Below are 20,735 nucleotides of genomic sequence, written 5' to 3' on the forward strand. Positions count from 1 at the left end.
GCAGGCAGATCTGTGAGTTCAAGGCCATCCTAGTCTGCTTAGTAAGTTCCGGGAAAACCAGAACTGTGTAGAGAGACCCAGTCTCAAAAAACAAAGCAAAACAAAATTAAAAACAAAAAACCTTCCCTCATCATAAAAAACTTGGAGGGTAGGAGGTGGTGATGTACTTCTGAAATCTCAGCATTCAGGAAGTAGAGGCATTAGAAACACACATTTGAGGCCAGCCTGGTCTATACCGTGAGCTCCAGGCTGGCCAATGCTACATAGTGAGAACCTGTTTCAAAACAAACAGAACAGCAAAGAGGCTGAAGAGATGGTTCAGCATTTAAGAACTTTCTGCTCTTCCAGAGGACCAGGAAGGTCAGTTGCCAGCACCCATGTCAGGTGACTCAAAACCACCTGTAACTCCAGCTCCAGGATCCAATGTCCTCCTGCGATTCCTTTCTGTGCACACACACACACACACACGCACACACACACACACACACACACGCACACACACACGCACACACACATTCATGCACTTAATTTTAAAAATATATATGCAAAAAACCCAAACTTGGAGACACAGAAAGCCAGAAGGATGAGAATCAGCTGTAGTCTTAGAAAATCAACATTATCAGCCACTTTTCAAATTTTCCTAGTGATGTTCTGCCAGTATATTGAGATTATGTGATAATAGCAGAGGTGTCTTGTTTTCTGTCCACAAAGCCCTTTTCTCTTCACCTTTTCTTTTCATTGACCCTAACTCAGCTCATCGGGATCTCCTATTGGCTCCTCACTTTCTTATAGCTATAGCCTATCTTACCTGTGTTTCTCTTTTAGTCAAACTTAGATTTTGTAATCATTATTAATAAAATTCCACCATTTCTGTAGTTACTGTCAACCCCTTTACCCTTTGCATCTGTTTGGCAAGAGTCCAGATAACCTAGATGTGTTGATGCTAACCTCCTCCCTAACTATAGCTGGCTACACAAATCCTGTTAGAGACATCACTGCACTGTGAATTCCTGGTCACCAATTTTAGCTGGATCCTCTGTAGTTTCGAGCAGGTTGGGTACAATTCTCCCAGACTCCATAGCAAACCGTCTTTACTCCACTCAGCTCTTCACCCCTACTTACCAATCTTAGGTGTTCACCCTGAATGAATAGCCCAACATGGCCCCGCGTTCAGATAATAAAAATAAAAGATACTTACAGGCCATTGCATAGGTACTCTCTCAAACTTCAGTTTTCTCTCATCTTCCCTTAGTTAGAGAAATCTTTTTCCTAATTAAAGACTTAGCCAGGCCAGGTGTGGTGATGCATGCCTTTAATCCTAGCACTTGGGAGGCAGAGGCAGACAGATCTCTGTGAGTTCAAGGCCATCCTGTTCATATAGTGTGAGACCCTGTTTTTTTGTTTTTGTTTTTTGTTTTTTTTAAAGGAGGTTTGTCCAGGTGGTGGTGGCACACACCTTTAATTTCAGGTCTCGGGAGGCAGAGGCAGGTGGATTTCTGTGAGTTTGAGGCCAGCCTTGTGTACACAGTGAGTCCAGGACAGCCAGGTCTGTTTCACAGAGAAAGCCTTTGGGGGAGGGGGGACACCAAGAGAGACTCAGGAGGAGGTACTCTTTCTACTGTGTGTAGAACAATACTACCCAGTGGAACCTCCTGCAATCACAAAAAGGTCTATATCTGTACTGCCATTTTATTTTATTATTTTTGGTTTTTCGAGATAGGGTTTCTCTGTGTAGCTTTGGAGCCTGTCCTGGAACTAGCTTTTGTAGACCAGGCTGGCCGTGAACTCACAGAGATCCGCCTGCCTCTGCCTCCCGAGTGCTGGGATTAAAGGTGTGTGCCACCCCCGTCCGGCCCTGTGCTGCCATTTTAAATGTGATTCCTAAGACTAAGAAATGATTTTTTTTTAATTCTATGTTAATTAATTTAAATTTTAAGTTATTGCTGGATGTGATGGTTAATATAGTATCGACCACATGCGAGAGAAACCGAGATAGTCAGGAGGGTCACCTGAACTGGATGGTACAGTGGTAATTTCCTAATAAATAAAAATTTAAAAATAAACCACTTGGCTAGTGACTACCACGCTTGGCACCGCAGATCTGGAGCCCGCTTGTATATTCCTCTCTTCTGTAGATCTGTCCTTCCGCCCACAGACTTGCCCGCTAGCAGCAGTTAGTCTCCCCTATGAAGGAAATCACCACCCTATACTTAATCTTGCTCCCTTTCCTCTCCTTCAGGGGCAAACTCCTAGAAAGACCTTCTGAATTCTTACGTTTCTCTCTAGGTATAGGTTAAAGGTTAAATTCTCCCTTATCCAAAATCTGAAACCTGAACTTTAAAATGTTATGCCGTCTAGAGCCGGGAATTTGGCTTAGTGGTAGAGCACTTGCCTGCCATTCTCTAGGCCCTGAGTTCAATCTCCAGCACGTGTGCACGTGCTCATAGCCTGAAAGCAAAATTCTCACCAAGACTCAGACCTTTGCTTCGGAGCAGTTTTTCTTGCCTGGGAATCTTGCCTTTCTTCCCTGATAAATCCCTATTCTCTTAGAAAGTTGCTGTTCCCAGGAAGTGTGCCACATACTTCCACTAGCCATGCTGGCATGAGGGCCTGAGTTTTAGCTGCCGAACTCACTTTTTAAAACACACACACACACACACGACACACACACACACTTGTCAGGCCAGAGCTAGGGAGGCAAAGACAACTGGATCCCTAGGGCCCATTGGCCTGCAGCCTAAGTGCCTTGGTGAGCTCCAAGCCTGTGAGACCCTCTCCTCGGGGTTGGGGGTGGGGAGGGAAGTGCATGGCACCTGAGGAATGACAGCCAACGTTGACCTCTGACCTCCTCTTGTACATGCCCATACATAGACAAAAGTTGATTATCTACTGTCTACCACTGCCTGTTTCATAATAGATATTCCCTTTATACTCTATACTTAAATACTCATAGATACTTTCCCCTCCACCCAAGTTTCTAAACCAAATCCCCAAAGGTGGTCATGTACCAGAGTTATTTTTATTCCAGATGTTACAACTTCCTAATACTCCTACCTCTGAACACCTGGAGGGCTCTGTTCATTTCTTGTGTTGTCCTTATAATCTTGAGTTCAGTTCTTATGGTTGTTATGTGATCTATCTATTGTTTTAATTAAGGTTCTCAACATGGATTATGGGATGGAAGACAAGAATCCAATTGACCATGTCCTCTTCTATAGTAAAAATAACACAAGGCAAGCAGTCAAGATCTCTAAAGAGCAGGTAACTGGCTAAGTAGAGAATTCTACTCTAAGGTGTATATTTGGCAAGTATTAAAGCCAATTTATATTTTACTTGCCAGTCAGGTTGTAAAGTCAGTGTCTGCTATTAAAGAAATAAAAAAAGGCACAGCCCACTGCATCAACTAAGCAGGAGGCATATGAACTCACAGAGACTGAAGCAGCAGCCACAGGGCCTGAAGGGGTGTGCAGGAGGTCCTCTGCATGCCTATCATGGCTGTTAGCTTGAGTGGGCGTGCCTCTGACTCTTAGGGGGCTCCTCACTGGAGGAGTGGGCGTGCCTCTGACTCTTTAGGGGGCTCCTCACTGGAGGAGTGGGCGTGCCTCTCTGACTCTTAGGGGGCTCCTCACTGGAGGAGTGGGTGTGCCTCTCTGACTCTTAGGGGGCTCCTCACTGGAGGAGTGGGCGTGCCTCTGACTCTTAGGGGGCTCCACACTGGAGGAGTGGGTGCCTCTCTGACTCTCAGGGGGCTCCTCACTGGAGGAGTAGGTGCCTCTCTGACTCACTTGCTCTTGGGACCCTCTTCCTCCTGTTGGGTGGCCTTGTCCAGCTCTGGTGTGAGGGCTTTTGCCTTTTTTATTGTCTTTTATTTTGTCATGTTTAGTTGTTGTCTCTTTGAGGCCTGCTCTTTTCTGGTGGGAGATGCGGGGGATGTGGATCCAGGAAAAAGGGGAGGCTGGGGGAACTCGGAAGACTGGAGGGAGGGGAAACTGGTCAGGATGTATTGTATGAGAGAAAAATCTATTTCCAGCTTTAAAAAAAGAAACCGAGAGAAGGCGGGGCTGGAGAGATGGTTCAGTGATTAAGAGCGCTGTAGCTTTCGCTGAAGACATCAGTGTGATTCCTAGCGTGTACATGGTGTGTGCATGCAAGCAGATAAAATATACACACATACGGAATGAAGTTAATAAATCTAATGTTTTTAAAGTAAAGCAAGCCGGGCGGTGGTGGCGCACGCCTTTAATCCCAGCACTCGGGAGGCAGAGGCAGGCGGATCTCTGTGAGTTCGAGACCAGCCTGGTCTACAAGAGCTAGTTCCAGGACAGGCTCCAAAACCACAGAGAAACCCTGTCTCGAAAAACCAAAATAATAAAAATAAAGTAAAGCATAAGCCAGGTGCGCTGGTGCACACTTGGAGTCGGATCGGGAGTTAAAGGCCAGGCTGGGGTACATGAGACTGTCTCAAAATAAAGCAAAACAACAATTTAAAATATATCTCACTGGGCACAGTGGCACACACCTTTAATCCCAGCACTCCAGAGGCAGAGGCAGAATCAGGTGAACCTTTATGAGTCTGAGGCAGCCTGGTCTATATAGTGAGTGAGTTCCAGGCCACCCATGGTAACTACAGTGAGATCCTTTCTCAAAAAAAGAAAGTAAGGATATAGATATAAATAGATACATGGATATCTGGATGTAGTAGTATAGGCCTTTAGTCCCAAAAGCCTGAAACTACAGGATCACAGGTTCAAGACCTGCCAGTACTAGGAAGTGAGTTCAGGGACGGCCTGGGCAATCTAATGAGAAGGCGGGGTAGAGACAGCTAGAGCTGGAGCTCGGTGCAGTGTTTGGTTTGAAGCCAGGCGGCTGAGGTAATACAAGCCCACTGTGCCTGTCTGCACGTCTTAGATAGGAGTCTATGCTCTCTGCACAGTTACGTCCTGTCAATCTTTTAGTAATTAGCGTAAAATTCTGAGGCACTTTGCAAGAAATAGTCATTTCCTCTTCGGATGATAATTGGGATAAAGTAGAAAATCAATGCAATGCTTTAGCTCACATTAAAAATGATACCCAGACCCTGGGAGGCAGCTGGTTTTGGAAGTGAGAACTCAAGCAAGATTTTTTTTTTTTTTTTTTTTTTGTAAAAAAGGTGTCCCAGCTTCTGCCACAGAAATTTGCAGAGCAGCTCATCCGAGTATACTGTAAAAAGAAAGACAGAAAGAGCCTATATGCTGCTCGGCAGTACTTCATTCAGTGGTGTGCGGACAAAGACTTCACCAAACCGCAGGTGAGTGACTATTCATGTCCTTGAACATTAAAAAAGAAAGGAATCTGGGAGCAGGGGTGAGACAGGTCATATGTAGTTCAGGTTGGTCTCAGATTTGCTATATGGCTGAGAATGACCTCGAATTCCTGATCCTCCTCCTTCACCTCCCAAGCTTGGGAAGTACAGATACACAGCTGCATAGGGACCTGGCATATTTTTTGATTTTTAAGGAAAATCCAAAAGTGATCCTTTTAATCATTGAGAGGTTCTCATTTAAATTGTAGCAATATGGGGCTGGAGAGATGGCTCAGCAGTTAAGAGCACTGGCTACTCTTCCAGAAGACCTGGGCTCAATTCCCAGCACGCACAAGGCGGCTGACAACCAGCTGTAACTCCAGTTCCAGAAGATCTGATGCCCTCTTCTGGTCACCGTGGGTATCAGATATGCAAGTGGTGCATAGATATGCATGCATACACATAAAATAAAAAATGTGGGGGAAAAAAAGGGTGGAGAAGTGATTAAAGAAGGCACCAATGTTACCCTCTGGCTTCCACGTGTGCCTCATGGTCAAGATCATCTGCAAACACACAATACACATTCATACACAGACCTATACAGTACACACACACATACACACACCCATGCATGTGTATACATGATACATATACACAATACACATATATTACAGATAACACATACACATGTACCACACACATATACGCATACCACACACACTTTTTTTTTTTTTTTAAGGAAACGGGAAATAAAAACACCAGTGTGTGTGTTAAGTACCTTAAACCTAGGTATATTAACGCATCAGATGAGTTTGCTTGGTTTGTTTCTTGTCAGGCCCTGTGTTCAGTACCAGGATGAAGCAGTCCCTAAGACAGACATAGTTCCTTAGTACTCTGGGTCTCTAGGTGTGGACCACAAACACAAAAGTAAACAGCAGTTGTGTAACATATTAGTGTTTGGTTAGATGAGAAAAGTCTGCCTCAGGAAAGCTTGCAGGCCAGCCCCAGAGGAGGAGAAATCTCAGCGGCTCATTCAGTGCTGGCAGCAGGGGCTGATGATAGGGAGGCGCTGAAACAGAAGCAACATGGGGATAGCTGAAAGGTCACAGAGAACACGAGCCCTTTCAGGAGCATTGTTGAGCGTGAGGTATTTTCTGCCATCCCTTGTGCAAGGGGCAGCCTGGAGCCATTGAATGAAATCTTTTTTTTTTTTTTTTTTTTTTTGGTTTTTCAAGACAGGGTTTCTCTGTAGCTTTGGTGCCTGTCCTGAAACTAGCTCTTATAGACCAGGCTGGCCTCAAACTCACAGAGATCTGCCTGCCTCCTGAGTGCTGGGCTTAAAGGTGTGTGTCACCACCTCCCAGCAAGTGAAATCTTTTAAATGCGCATTTTTAATATTTGCTAGAGTTGGAAGCAGAAGGAAGTGTGATGGAGATAGGGATTTTACAAATGCTGCTGCTTTTGAGATGAGCAGTAGCAGCTCACAAAAGCTCTGCCTAGCCAGACCCAGTATGTTCAGTGGAAGACATTTAGCATTGGGAGATTTCCAAAGGTTTGGTAGAGCTAAATGAACAAATGACAGACAGCGAGACAATGCCCGGATGATGTCACTGCCTTCTCAGAGAGGTCAGGAGCTGTGGCCCCTTCCAGGAGCTGGAACCATAGAGTGATCACAGCCCCTGAAAACCACGCCAGAGGGAATACCCAGGCTTCTCTGCCCTCCTCACCTCAGTCTGTCACCTGAAAAACCACTGGGCACAAGAGCTAGCCAAGGCCTCTGAGAAGAGCAGCTGCCAGTCTGAGTGGAGCACAAAGAGGTGATAAGTACCTGAGAGTAAACAGGCAAAGAGCCATGTTTCAGGAGGCAGGTGGGTTAGAGAGCCTAGTGGCCTCCTGTTGAGTCATTGCGTTAATCTGAGGCAGCCTCCCCCTTGGTGGAAGGGTGGTGCATTTGACTGGAGCCTGTGTTGTTAGGGCCAAAGAGGTTTATTTAAAGAGAAAGATTCAAATTCAGCAAGTAGTCATGGTCCCAGTGTCCTAGTTGTCATTTGTCCCCATCCTCCCTGTCCCCTGTTTGCAGACCTGGGTCATTTGTTTTATTGGAGAGTGGGGAAAAGAGAAGCAAGAATCCAGTGTAGCTTCTGTGTCTCCAAGAGTCCCATGAAGGTGAACGAACTCTGCCATTTCTGGGCAGCAGTGAGCCGCTTCTCAGCCCTGGTGTTCTCGCAGAGTACATACAACTTTGGATTTCTCTAGCAATCTATGTGCAGGACAAGGTTATGTGTGCCTGAGATGTACCCCAAAATACAGTGATGGGAACTGGCTTTTCTCTGTGCCCTGATTTCCTCTCTCTCTTTAATAGGATGGTGACATCATGGCCCCCCTTATAACTCCTCGGAAATGGCAGAATGATGATCCAGGTTGCTGCCGAGAAGCATCCAAAGCCAAAGCCCAGCTTTTTAAGTGAATGCCTGCAGTCAGTTCTTTATGCAAGCCTCTTCCTCTCTCCACAATTAAGTTAGGAAATATAATCAGAATCTACTAGTGATTTTTATTTAGTGTTTTGAGTGTATGCATATGCTGAAGGGTAAGTCATTTTATTCAAAACGAAAAATGGTAATATTAGCATGAGTTTGCTATGCTTCCTGTGGAGGTTTGGATGAGAACAGCCACCGTAGTCTCATATAATTGAGTGCTTAGTCACCAGGGAGTAGAACAGTTTGAAAGGATTAGAAGGATCAAGAGGGGTGGCCTTGTTGGAGGAGGTGTGTCACTGGGGGTGGCCTTTGAGGTCCAATCTCTCTGCCTGTGGGTCAGGATGTAGCTCTCAGCTGCTGCCATGCTCCCCACCATTATGATAGTGGACTAAGCGTCTAAAACTGTAAGCAAGCCCCCACTAGCTGCTTTCTTTTGTAAGAGTCGCCTTGGTCATGGCGTCTCTTGACAGCAATAGAACAGTGACTAAGACACCTACTATGAAAAGCATTAGCTTGTGTGTTTTTAGCATTATTGAAGCTTTTCTCCTTTAGCTACCTGTTTTCTCAGGATAACTCTTCCATCTATTCTGAACTCTTAGGACAAATGATTGCCTTTTGTTTTTAATTTATAAATTGAGACAAGGGCACAAATTGGAATTCAAAGTTGAAATAAACAAAATCTTAGACCCCCCCCTGAGAGGCGCCCCTCACCCTGCTTCTCCCAGGAGAGAGAGCCACCGTCCCCTTCCATCCCTGCTAAGTGCTAGGCTGGGGGAGCATCGGACAGCTCTTTGTTGAGAGGAGCTGAGGCATGCCAAGCGATTCCTCTACCACTGACCTGCCGCTCTGCCCCCTCTCCTAGTCTAACCCCCTGCCTGCTATAGGAGGTGCTAGGGTTGGAGGGTTCCTCACACCAGATTGCTCCGAGTCTGATGTGGCTCCAGACAAGATCAACTTCTTTGTACTTGAAACCACTCCAGCCCCAAAGAACTCACCACAGCCAGCCGGGGACAAACCTTCTTCCACCTCCTCTGAGTTGGATTGCTCAGCTGTTCAGACAACGCCACAGACACCGTCCTGACTGCTCTCACTTGGAATTTCACCACCACTGCTTCATTGTGTTTACGGGTTTCAGAATATTCCGGACTGTGTTTGTGAGCCTAGTGGTCTACATGGCTCGGGTCCCCCCATGTAGCTAGCTGTTCCTAGCAGTGCAGAGCCGTCGAGGTTGCGCAGACACCCATGCTGCTCCCCTCACCTGCGCTGTGCACAGCTTCACCAAGAACCAAGTCTAGTTGGAACCGAAGGGGGTGGCAACCAGAAGTGCTGGAGATGTGGAGATGCGGGCAGTAGGGACCGAGGCAGGAGCTGCAGATGACATCTTAGTCATGACACTCCCCTAAATGAGGAGGCAGCCCTGGCAGCGGGCAACTTGAATACACCGACAGGTTGCTGTGCCACCTCTCCCCTCTGGGTAGCCAGGTTCTATTTTATTCACTCATAGGTGAAAGAGTATTTGGTGTGTCTGCCTCTGAGCTCATAAACGCACAAGGGAGGTGCTAGCTCGCCCCCGCTAGCCACATGCCTCTCTGACATTCAGGGAGATGGCCAGAGGCTCTGCCTTCGTGTGCCCAGACTTGATGTCAAGAATGGTATAGTTTTCTGCTACTATTGCTTTATTTTTGCCAGTCTTATTTTTAAATCCTTGTGGTTTTTTCTGGCATTTTGTACCTAATTTTGTACTATGATATCCGGGAAACAATGCGCCCCTTTTATGCACAAGACAACTATATTTTATGCCTTTGAAGCTGTTTTCATTGTTGAGTACCTGTTTTCAAGATTGCATAAAAATGGAGATTTTTAACGGCTTGGCCTCTAAGTTACTGAACTGTCTGCTTGCTGTAAATAGGACCACAGATTGAGTGATGGTGACTTCAGCTGGGTGAGGGAACCCGCTGCAGTGAAGCTGTCGTGAGCATGTTTCTATCTTGAAACTGGAGGCATGCTCCTCAACTGCCGTCTCCTTACACCTGTGTGCCGGGTCTGGCGTCCTTTGCAAAGACACTTCATGGTGTCCTACCACTGTGTTGGGTCTGCACACGGTGGCATTGACAAGGGCCCAAGTACTTGGTTTTTCTCACAAAATAAGAGCAAGATATAGTTTGCTCCCTTCCAGCAGGAGGTTTCCCTGCATGTGACTGGATGGTGGAACCATAGTTAACAAGGCTCTTGTGCCTGAAAATGACCTCCTTCCTCCCTCGAGCCCCTGGGGTCTGCAAAGGTTCAGCTTCTTTGCCCAGATAGACATATTGTTCATTTGTAGCTTTTCTCTCTCCCCCATGAAATCAAGTAACAGATGTGTGGGCACCTGACCCATTGGTGGCATCCAACCCCACCCATTGGCTTCTAGGAGAGACAGCAAGGCAAGGAGTAAAATGATGAATGCTTCTATGCTTTATTAGTTTCCAGTAGCTGAGCCCAGGTTTCGGAGGCTTGAGAGCATTCTTCAAGTAAAAGTAATCTCGAAAACATACAAAATAGAAATGTGTGTGTTTGTGTGTGTGCATGTGTGTACACACCTGACTTGTTTGGAAGGATATGGAAATGTGGCAGTGCAGGTTTTTGTTGTTATTTTGTTTTGTTTTTTGTTGGTTTTTGTTTGTTTTTTGGTCTTCTGAGTTCTCTAGAAATTGTCAAATCCTATAAAGACAGATGTCGTGCTTCTTCAGCAAGAGTGTCTTTCACACCTTCACATCAGCTCCGCTGTTCCTGCCCTGGGTTTTCAGGCCATAAGGAGGCTGGGTGAGAGCCACAGTCCACATGAGGGTTCTTCACCATCCTGAGTCAGGCAGAATGGCTGCCCTGTGTAGCAAGACCTGGGCAGCATCCAAAAGTGACCTGAGTATCCCTGATCCAGGGAGGTGTCAGCTCAGAACCCAGGCCTCCAGCTCCTCGATGCAGAATTGCTCCTGCCGGGCCAGCACTTCATTGTTGAAGGTGGCACAGGGGTAACTTCCCCCACGGTACAAGTCTCCATCCAGCCACAGCCCAAACTGGCCACTAAAGAGAAGAGGAAATGGGCCGTAGAGATGGCTCAGTTGGTACACTGTCTGCTACATAAGCATGAAGCTGCCTCCAGCACTAACATAAAAGGCTAGGCAGGTCACACTCCATCCGCAGCCCCAGTACAGGGAGAACAAAGGCAGATGGATCCCAGAGGTGCTGGCCAGCCAGTCTAGCTAGTCAGTGGGAGATCTCCGAAGATATGGTGGAGGTGGACCATGGGACACACCTGATGTCTTCTTCAGACACACGCACACACCAGAAAAGGAACTCGCACAGGTGTAGCCTATAACTGCCATCGTCAGCCTTAGCCGCATTACCGGTGTATCCCCATCATAGCTGTTCTCATCCCTATACAAATTTATCCAGGGTTGGGTCTCCTCGTGTTGTACTCTTGCATCCAGAGCATTTTTTAAACAATCCATTATTTTAAGTATAGACAGTGGTGCAGTCATCACCTCAACCCTGTTTTAGAGCATTCTAATCCTCAAATTTGACAGAAAACCTAGGCTGGAAGCAGGAAGTGAATTGGGAATCAACAATGGCTGGTGTGCCCCGCTGCCTCTCCATGGAGCTGTGCTAACTGGGGAAAGCACACGTTAGTGTGCTTCAGTATGGAGGTCACAACAAGGTGAAGCTACCCCGTTTCTGTTCCTAACTCGCTCCCGCTCACCTCCACAGATAGACAGGCTGTATTCTTAGCTAGATGCACGTCTTCTAACAAGCCATGTCCCATGGGACTCAGAAATCTGGGGCTTTCCCATTGCATGACTATAACTTCATCCATGTGGACATTCCCAGAGTCGGTTCAGGCTAAGATGGCACTAACTAGTTGGTCCATGCTCCTCGCTTGACTTAGAGGAGGGTTAGTTGCATGTGAGCCACTGGGATGGGCCAAGGGCCTGACGCTATAGGGCACTGAAGTCGGCCTGAAAGATTCAGCCTGCTTGCTCCACCCGCAGCCCCCTAAGGAGAGGAAAACAGGCCGCCCCAAGATGTAGGGTGACAGAGACACACACCTTCCACTGCCCATCATCAGTGAGTCCAGGTCTCCCTTCACGAAGAAAGAGTTACTTCCTGTCCACTTAAAGACCTGGGTGAAAAAGAAAGGCTGGGTCACTTTTGAGTGCTGCCTTTGCAGTCTGACTCCAAGCCACGTGGTGGCAGTGTTGTGCAGGAACCGGGAGCTTCTGGGCCCAGGGATTCCCAGGAAGGACTGGGCTCCCGGCCTTAAGAGTTTAGTTTCCTTAGGCCGTCTGTCTTGAATCCTCTACATCCTAGCAGCTCCTTCATGCTAGGAAAAAAAAAAAAAATCTTTGAGGCTTCCTGCTTTCAAAGATGGAAAGAGAAAAGGCCAGGCCTGGAGTTGGGGTGGAACTGCCTCCCAGCCAACCTATCTTGTGACCTGCAGGTCAGTAAGACTCACTGTGACCTCCTGTGACTTCTCTGTCCAACCCTCTGGGTCGCAGCCTCCTGTTGGTCTTGTCTCACACCATATACTGTCCCCCAGTCCTCTCTATAGTGACCTGAATGGCCCATCCCAAACCTAAATCACTCTGTGAGTCTGCTACCTACAGCTTTCTGATGCTCCACTGTGAAGGAAACAACCAGTTCTCCAGCCAGAGTGCCCCCCATCCCTTTTCTTTTCTCCATACCCTCTTCTCTCACAGACCACACCTGAACCACACTGACCTCTCTGTTCACCAGAGTGCGAAGGTGCTCCTGCCTTAGGGCCTTCCTACTCTCAGACCCCTCTGCCACAGCTCCCCACAACCCTGTCCTCAAGAGTCAATTCTTGCCCTGCAGTCTGAATGTCATCACAAAGAGCCCCTGTTTGATTTTCCTTGGCATCTACCCACTCTGAGACAGCTCCATTCCTGTAGGAAACTTACCCCTATTCACCCCTCTACAAGGTAAACTCCCGGAGAACTGCCAGTTGCCCTGCTAAACTCCTGAAATAAACGAGTGAATATTTAAGAGCCAAATTAGGCAATAGAAAGGCTTCTAAAGGGCCCCAAAAGTATAGTATATTGCTTCCTGTAATTAGAAGCCTCAAAGGCTAGGAGCAACCCCAAAGCCCCCGAGGAATAGAAAGATAAAGGACCAAGCTGGGAAGGAATGAGATAAAGTGAACAAGTGACCAGAGAAGACATGCTCCCAACACTTTCTCTGCTTTCTCCAAGGACACGTCCTAATTTAAAAGAGCAAGATAAGCATTGCTACAGAAGAAACTAAGACAAAGTTGGTTGTGTTGCTTGAACAGCAGTACAAGCACTGGGAATTTGTGAAGGGCACCAGGCCAGGCACAGACAAGGATTAAGGTTTTCAATGTATGGGATTCTTACAGGCTGGGGAACGGTGATCCCTTGAAAATAATGGATTTCAGCACTTACACAGCAGGCACAGTTAGGCATTGGGTAGAACAGAGGGCATAATGAACAAAACATCTGCTTCATACGACATTTCAGGAGGAGACAGATAAATAAGAGAAGTGCTGTGTTAGGAACACTAGCGAGAAAAGCACTGTGCAGAGGGACGAAGGATGGCCTGAGAAGAGCCACAGAGGAAACAAGGGTAGTCATCAAAGACACCCGAATCCCTGGCTCTGATGACAGGAACCAGCAGGAGGCTCCAACAGTTGGCACAAGAAGAATCCAGAGCTTTGAGGTCCTAGGATGTGCCACAGGAAGGTGGTGAGGATCAGCCTGCAGTCTTGGTGACCCGGCATCGCTGACCCCTTTGCTTCTCTCCCAGGAAGGGGAGGTGGCTACAGTTGATGGAGGCTGAGCAAGAGGGCAAATGCTTTTTGTCACTAGCAAGGCCATCCACACCCCTGTGACCATCTTGGTGTGAGACTGTGTGGCAGAGTGTACTTGCGGGTGTCTGTGCACTGGAGGGGACACCTCTAATAGCAAACAAAAACATCCAGAACTAGTTCTCCATCCGCCAAAGTGTGAACAAATAGTTCTTCAAGGACACACTAAGCAAATACATGGTCTGCCTCACACTCCGACCCTGTCCACCTCTGTGGTTCCTACATCCTCTGTCTCCAGAGTGCCCTGCCTGAATTCACACGCTGGGTCTGGGGTCCACATCTCCCTTCACCACAGACTGAGTTAGGTGGGTTACTCAACCTCTCTGTGCCTCGGCTCCTTCATCTGTAAGATGGGACAATGATAACAGTGGACCCATGTGGGATTTGTTCCCCTGACAGTGTTTCTCCATGTAACCCTGACTGTCCTGGAACTCACTCTGTAGACCACCCTGACCTTGAACTCACAGAGATCCACCTGCCTCTGCCTCCTGAGTTCTGGGATAAAGGTGTGCACCACCACCAGTCAGCTATGGATTTTTTTCCTACGACTGAATGTGCCATTTTGTGAGGTGGTAAATGCAGACCCGTGAGTTACTCTCATGTCTACTTACGGTAAAGGCTGTGTGCTCTGCCTGTCGCACAACACTCGGCGGCTTCAGTCGGTCAGCAACCCAATGACAGAAAAGGTTTATATGGAAGAAGCTTAGGACTCTGTCTCCCCTCTCCAAAAGCCCCAACTCTCCTGCGGCTTGTGCCCTCTGAGGCTCCAGACACCTGTGCCTGTCACTGATCATATGGGACCCGAGCACTGAATCACTCTCCCCATTCTTTCCCAGTTCCAGTTCCCCAGTGAACTTCATGGTCCGTCCATCCATCTCCAGCTGCTGTCTTCATGGTCACATCTGGCACTTGTCCCTAGCAAGGAGTGCAAGGAGCCCCTCCAGTTCATCTCAGATGGCCCTCCCCCTCTACCCACTCCTTCCTGTTGTCCTACACATTGTTCATTTGCTGTCACTGCTCCAAGTGTTTGACCTCAAGGAGACCCCTCCTCCATGACTGCGCCTTTGCTCACCCTTCATTCCCTCTGGCTTCGCTGGCCTCAGGCCCACTCTAGGCTCTGTGGTCCATTTCGTATTTTCGCTCCGTCCTACCCCTTTCTCATTGTTTCCTGTGAATGGGGCCTGCCAAGAGCTGGGTCTGAGAACACTGGCTGCTCTGGTACAAGCCTGGCCAAGGGAGAGCCTTATCCTTCTTAGAAAAGGACAGGCAGAGATGGCCTCTTCCTGCCACTGCCAGACTGGCATGCTCTCTGGGGCTCCCCTTTCCCACACACAGGGACTGTGCGACTCCTCTCTCCTCCAGCCTTCATGTGCAGACCTCACAAGAAGCCATTAGAAGCATCCTCCTCCTCCCACACCTCAGGTCCTACCTGCACTCAAACCCATCTTGTCCTCTCTAGCCTCCCTCGCTCAGCTCATGACTCCTGGAGATCTTGATGGGCAGCTGAGGGCACTTCCATGCCCACCATTGCCCTGTGGAGGAGTGGACAGGAGGCAACCCCACTCAGGGACTGAAGCTGGGGGCCTCTGGGATCCCCAGGGCTGTGACCTGTTGTAGCCTTCCTCTGTGACAGAAGGTGGGAACCTCACCTTTAGCTGTGGGGCGAAGGAGAAGAGAAATGTCTCGCCAGTACCGTAGAAGCCTTTGCTGAGTCGGATAGCTGAGGAGGAGAAGGCACCAAACATCTGGAAAGCAGAGAAAAGCACAAGAAAGGAACTGGGTTCCACCAGCCACCTTCACGGGGCTTGAAAATGCACCCCCAGTCTCCAGGACTCCAGGGGGAGCTGAGTGGAAAGCTGGGGACAGGGCATCTCCAAGGCCACCAGCCTGCCCTCTTTCCCACACTCCACAGGAAGAATCCATGCTGGTGGCCTCCCCTAAGTTGTTCTGACTCTTTGTTACATCCCCCCATGTGTGTCTGTCTGTCCGTCTGTCTCTCTATCTTTTCCTCTTCAGGCTCATGCTGTGTAACCAAGTCTGACCTAGAACTTAACCCCATGAGAGCCTTCACAGCCATGTGCCATGTCCAGTTTACCCTTTAAGAAAGTATGTCCATGTTGTATGAATGTGACTATGTTCATGTGTGTGCATAGGTGTATACACACACACACACACACACACACACACACACACACGACACTTTCCCATGCATATGAGAAGCCAGCGGCCGATAAGGTCTCTCCTCCTCTGCTGCCTTCCACAGGCTTTCACCACATCTGGAACTGACCATTGAGACTGGCAGTCCGGCAAGCGCCAGGCTCCTCTGTGTCTGCCTCCTAGTGCTGGGGTTACAAACATATCCTGCCACACCCAGCTTTCTACATGACAGCTGGGAATTGAACTCAAGTCCTCACGCTTGCACGGCAAATACTTTCCTGACCAAACCATTACCACCTCAGCCCCAAATATACTTATTTCATACAAGCAATGCCTCTCAAAGAGCTGCAATCATACACAAGCAGAAAGAAAATGAGGTAAGCCTTAGTCAAATCCCCCTCTTCCTCGCCGAGCTGACTTCTGTCGCTTCCTCCTCGCACCTGCCCAGTGCCGGTGCACAGGCTTTCCTATACCCCTACACCCCACACAAACTCTTCCCTCTCACTTTCTGCACCAGCTTCAAATGTACGGAAGAGCGAAGGGCTGGGGCTGGGGCTCTGTTGGTAGAGCGTCTGCCTGGCCTGTGCAAGGTACAAGGGGGAAACCCTGTACCACCGAAAAAAAACCACCTTTTAAAGTTCAAAACAAGTATAGATTCCTTCTGACTTTGAGCAAACAGGGAATTTGCTCTAGTTCACATACTGGCTTTAGTTTCTTAGGCCCACTTGACTGTGATACCATGACATTCGTTCCTAATGCACCAGCTCCCAAGAAAGGGGCTGACTCTCATATAACCCCAGTGCCATTATCACACCCAAGAGAATGAACTATAATCTTGGTATTGTCTATTTGTGTCGTTGTATCTTCATTTGTTCCCGATCAGCTCAAGAATGTACCTCACTTCTGGCTTTAAAGAGAAAACCACGCGTTTTATAGCTGTAGTTTTGCATCTTGCCTCTCACCTGCCTGCTATGTGTCTGGTTGACATCTTTTGTGGGACGGCTCCTGGGGTTGGGGTGTGGACTATCATAGTGTTACATGGGGGCGGTGGGGTGCAGCTTTAGGCCTAGTGCTAGGAGAAATTTCTTATAATACATAGTGCTCTACCACAGAAGAGACCCTGTCGGAACAGGGCAAGTTTCTTGGCTCTCGAGCACAAAGTCTTCCCAGGCAGACTCCTGTCTAGGTGGTTGGGACCCTTGAGACCTCTTCCAACTCTGGTATGTTCCTTCTGTAGTAGAGCATTTGAAACCAGCTCTCAGTTCCTCCCACTTTCTGCATGGAGAACCTGCCAGAAATTCTATTGTTGGAGTGGCCACGTGAACTTCAGGCAGAGCTATCAAAGTTCCTCTTTTGGCGTGTAGCCTTGGCCGTCCCCTCTGGCTTCCTCCAATCAGCTGGGGATATTTTCAAAATATGCCTCCATCATTTAGATGTAGATCGTCTGCTCAGCCTTTGCAAGATCCAGAGGTGGTGACATCTGCCTGTACTCAGCACTGAGGAGACTGAGGCAGGAGCATCTGGAGTTCAAGGTCAGCCTAGGCTACACATAGGGTTCTGAGCCAGTTTGTGTTTTAGTGAGACAGAATAAATCAAAGCAGCCCAGCCATGGTCTTGTGCTTGCAAACATAAGGATGCAGTTTTACATGGCCTCAGTGGTTGGTTGTTCAATGCCCCCCTCTAGCTCCTCCTCACCTCACACCCTCTCCACCCCCACACAGGAAATCAGACCATTAACTCTAAGCCTTCTTCATCATTTCTGGCTTGATCTCACTCTTCCACATCACCTAACCTGGCACGCAGAAGTGGCTTCAGATAGACGAATGAGAAAATGAGGGCCTGAAGTGGGTCAGGTCTCTGTGCCACCATCAGTGTTCCTGAGCGGTGATAGAATCTGTCATCTCTGTTTTGTGCTTCTCACTCTGCCCCAGGCAGTACCCACTTGTCTGGTTGGGAGCCCCCGTGCCCTGACCCAGCTCACCTGCCCATCCTGGTCTCTCAACACCAGCAGGACTGGTCCACTGTGACCCTCCATCTGGCGGTACAGTCTCCGCAGACTGAAGCCGTCCTTTGATGTGCAGAAGACCAGACTCCAGAGGCGGCCAGCGACTCTTGGGGGTAAGTGGAGACCGAGCTGGAGGCAGAGCTGGAACTGAGTGGAAGGGACTGCCTCCATCTTTCCTCCCTCCTCCCACCTCGCAGCCTTTTACTCTGTCCAGAGGCCCCATAGCCATTAGCTAGCCTTTGTTCCCATTTCATAGATGAGAAAACTGAGGTTCAGGGAGATGGAGAGTAGATGGCAGAGCCAGGATTCCAACCCAGGGCAGACCTCGGGGAACTTGCCTTGGTCACTGGTACTCCGCCATGTGTCTGCTCCACCCCAGTCTGGCTTTAGCCCCCAGGACCCACGTCACCCCTGCTACGTTCCCCAGCTCTGCCCAGTGAGAAGGGTGGCACTTGTTGTGACTAGAGAGGACAGGAAGTCCAGGGAGAAAGCATGATTGATTCCGGGTGACCCGGAGCTGGGGACATTGTAGTTGTGACACTATCACCCCTGGGTGTGGCTAGGATAGGGCTGAAGTCCTACTACATAGAATGTGCTCGAACCTGCCTAATCTCTGAGGCGCCCAGGACCCGGCTGGCTTCTGTCAGCTGAGGCTCCACAGGGTCCTGAGGAGCCGGGGCTGGGACTGCCTCCTCCTCTTTCTTTTCTTCCTCCTCTTCCTCCTCCTGGCCCTCCTCCCCAGACAGGGTGTCCTCCACCTGGGTGGGCTGTAAAGATATAAAGATTGAAGGACACAGGGGTACCAGCTGTCACCAGATCCTGGGCTCAAAAGTCAGGGCTGCCTTGGCCCCTGTCCAGACCGCTGCCAGCCCAGCCCAGCAGAGTGGGGAAGCACCCACCACAAGCAAGACTCTGTCCCTGCTTCCAACCTGCTTCCTCCTGACTGGCTACTGCTAATGAAGGAAGGGGGTGGGCAAAGGCCCTTCACAGCACCTCTCAGATGGGCACCACCATCTGTTGCCAGTTTGCTCTCGCACCAGGCTCCAAACTAAGCCTGGAAGAGGGCAGAAGGGCAGGTAGGAGTCTGGTCTACTGCAGCTGTGTGTGTTTGGATGTGAAGTAGTGGCTGAAACAATCAATCACAAGAAGGGCAGACGCTAGCACCAAGGTCCAGAACTCTGTGCCCAGGCCTGTGTGATGAGCCTGCTGTGAGGGGTCTCTCTGAATTCTCCCTGTACCCTGAGAAGGTACCACTGACTTCTATATCATATGGGGAAGCTCTGGGACTCACTTTCAGTCAGTGAAGAGATATGTGCAGTCTCTTGGCTCCCTGCAGAGTGTGTGTTCGCCCACAGGAGTTGTATGTTGCTTGAAATAGAGGTACGTGTGTGGGCAGCTTGGCGTGCTGACTGTCAGTGCGCTTTGAGTGAGCTGGGGTTATATACACACGCGTGGGTATCAGTGGGCACGGATGCTAGTGTTGTCATTCTCATTCAATTAGCTGAGCTTCCAGACTTTACCATGGCGTGTTTGAGTGTGTGTGCTCACACATGTGAGCAGGCCTGAACACAATAACATAAGGTCCATCATAGAAGGAGACACCCATCTGGGAAGGAATACTAGTACGCCCCCTCCTTACCCCCTCCATTACTCAGGTTCACACCTGCAGAGATCCTCACTGTGGAATAGTCTCCCCAAAGGGACAACAACAGTGGTCTGTCCCCTTGGGGGGGTGTATCAGGACCTTAGGGTTACTCCAGGTCCTAAGTCAGCCCTTGTTTTAAAGCCCCAGCCAGCTGGGAAGGACTTGAGTGAAGTAAACAAACACACACACACACACACACACACACACAAACACACACACACATCTTCACCCTCGCCCGTGCCCCTCCCTGCTTGGAGATTCCACCCCCTTCCCAAGTGAACCCCCAGCCTGAGCGGAGCCCTTACCAGCTGAGTGTACCGCCATCTTCGGCTTTTCATTCTCCTGTCACAGCCCAGGACAGGGGCCGGTCCTTAGCCCTGAGGGAGGAAATGCTGCGAGGCAAAGCCAGTGATGAGGAGGTGCCTGGGCACTCCCCTCTGGCTCCATGCCTACTCAGCTGCCCTTTGCTCCCGCTCACCTGTGAGCCCCAGACCAAATGGCCCCTGGGTGGGTCTGTGAGCCACTCGACATTCAAGGTCTCATGAGCATCAACCACATGGGAGTTGTACACAGTAAATTCCAGTTGTGAATTAGGGGCCACTTCAGTTTCTTTTCTAATGGTCTAGCCTAGACACACTGATGTTTTTCCTTGGATACCTATGGCCCAGACTAGGGATCCAGGACCCCAATTCCATGAGCAGCTGAAAATAAAATCATTTGCACCCCAAGCCTCAATTTCCCAGTACGTAATATTTAAAAATTATCAAGCGAGGAGCAGTGGTGCACACATTTAATGCCAGCACTTGGGAGGCAGAAGCAGATAGAGCTCTGTGAGTTCAAGGCCAGCATGGTCTTCATATAGAGTTTCAGGTCAGCCAGGGCTACACAAGGAGACTCTGTCTTGAAAAAAAAAAAACCAACCAAGGCCAGAGGGAAACTACCGGAAGTCACCTTCCGCCTTCCACCTTTGAACTCGGGTCAACAGGCTTGCATGGTAAGCATGCTCACCCACAGAGCCACCTCACTGCCCCGCTATATAACGTTTAACTCACTGGACCAGAAACCTCAGAAGGCTTTCCAGGACTGGCAGGCAGCAATTCATGTCCTCTCAAAGCCAAGGAGCTGCTGTGTGTAGCAAAAGCCTGAAGGGGCATGCCGGGACAAAAGAGCCACGGTTTTCCCAAGGGTGTGGCTCAGCAGTAGGGGCTGTCTAGCCTGCATGAGGCCCTGAATCCAATTTCTAGGATAAAGAGAAAGAAAGGGAAAGGGGGGAGGAAGGGAGGAAGGAAGGA

The 20,735-nt window shown here is 49.0% G+C and overlaps 2 protein-coding genes across 7 annotated transcripts in view; one reads left to right on the forward strand and one right to left on the reverse strand.

The window, feature by feature from the left end:
• The window catches only part of Samhd1 (SAM and HD domain containing deoxynucleoside triphosphate triphosphohydrolase 1), a 40,330-nt gene extending 30,112 nt beyond the window's left edge, over window positions 1-10,218 (forward strand). For all 4 annotated transcript variants that reach the window (XM_041670762.1, XM_041670764.1, XM_041670763.1 and 1 more), the window contains 3 exons: window positions 3,157-3,261; window positions 5,150-5,287; window positions 7,644-10,218. In XM_041670762.1, coding sequence (XP_041526696.1) covers window positions 3,157-3,261; window positions 5,150-5,287; window positions 7,644-7,748 — 348 coding nt within the window. In that variant the 3' untranslated portion in view covers window positions 7,749-10,218. The remainder of the gene's footprint in view (window positions 1-3,156; window positions 3,262-5,149; window positions 5,288-7,643) is intronic.
• A 462-nt stretch (window positions 10,219-10,680) lies between these two features.
• Tldc2 (TBC/LysM-associated domain containing 2) lies at window positions 10,681-19,821 on the reverse strand. 3 transcript variants are annotated; one of them, XM_041670767.1, is made up of 6 exons: window positions 19,749-19,821; window positions 18,401-18,565; window positions 17,775-17,927; window positions 15,286-15,381; window positions 11,841-11,914; window positions 10,681-10,818 (listed from the first exon to the last, which is right to left on the reverse strand). In XM_041670767.1, the coding sequence occupies exons 1-6, from the start codon at window positions 19,779-19,781 to the stop codon at window positions 10,683-10,685; spliced, it is 657 nt and encodes a 218-aa protein (XP_041526701.1). In that variant the 5' UTR covers window positions 19,782-19,821; the 3' UTR covers window positions 10,681-10,682. The 3 variants fall into 3 exon arrangements, with proteins under 3 accessions (XP_041526701.1, XP_041526700.1, XP_041526702.1); XM_041670766.1 differs by having other exon boundaries at window positions 17,775-17,945; XM_041670768.1 differs by lacking the exon at window positions 11,841-11,914 and having other exon boundaries at window positions 10,694-10,818; window positions 17,775-17,945.
• Between the last annotated feature and the right edge of the window lie 914 nt (window positions 19,822-20,735).

Source organism: Microtus oregoni, unplaced genomic scaffold, assembly GCF_018167655.1.
Source record: "Microtus oregoni isolate MIOR12 unplaced genomic scaffold, Mior012 000020F_ref0000438, whole genome shotgun sequence".
In the NCBI taxonomy this organism is placed as follows: Eukaryota; Metazoa; Chordata; class Mammalia; order Rodentia; family Cricetidae; genus Microtus; species Microtus oregoni.

Excerpts from the sequence above, each read along its gene's own strand:
- Tldc2 (XM_041670766.1), bottom strand. The coding sequence starts at position 19,781 with ATGAAAAGCCGAAGATGGCGGTACACTCAGCTG. Across the intron at positions 17,946-18,400 it reads GCGCCTCAGAGATTAGGCAG|TTCCAGCTCTGCCTCCAGCT; the intron begins GTTCGAGCACAT and ends CCTTCCACTCAG. Across the intron at positions 11,915-15,285 it reads CCTTCGCCCCACAGCTAAAG|GTCTTTAAGTGGACAGGAAG; the intron begins GTGAGGTTCCCA and ends TTTTTCACCCAG.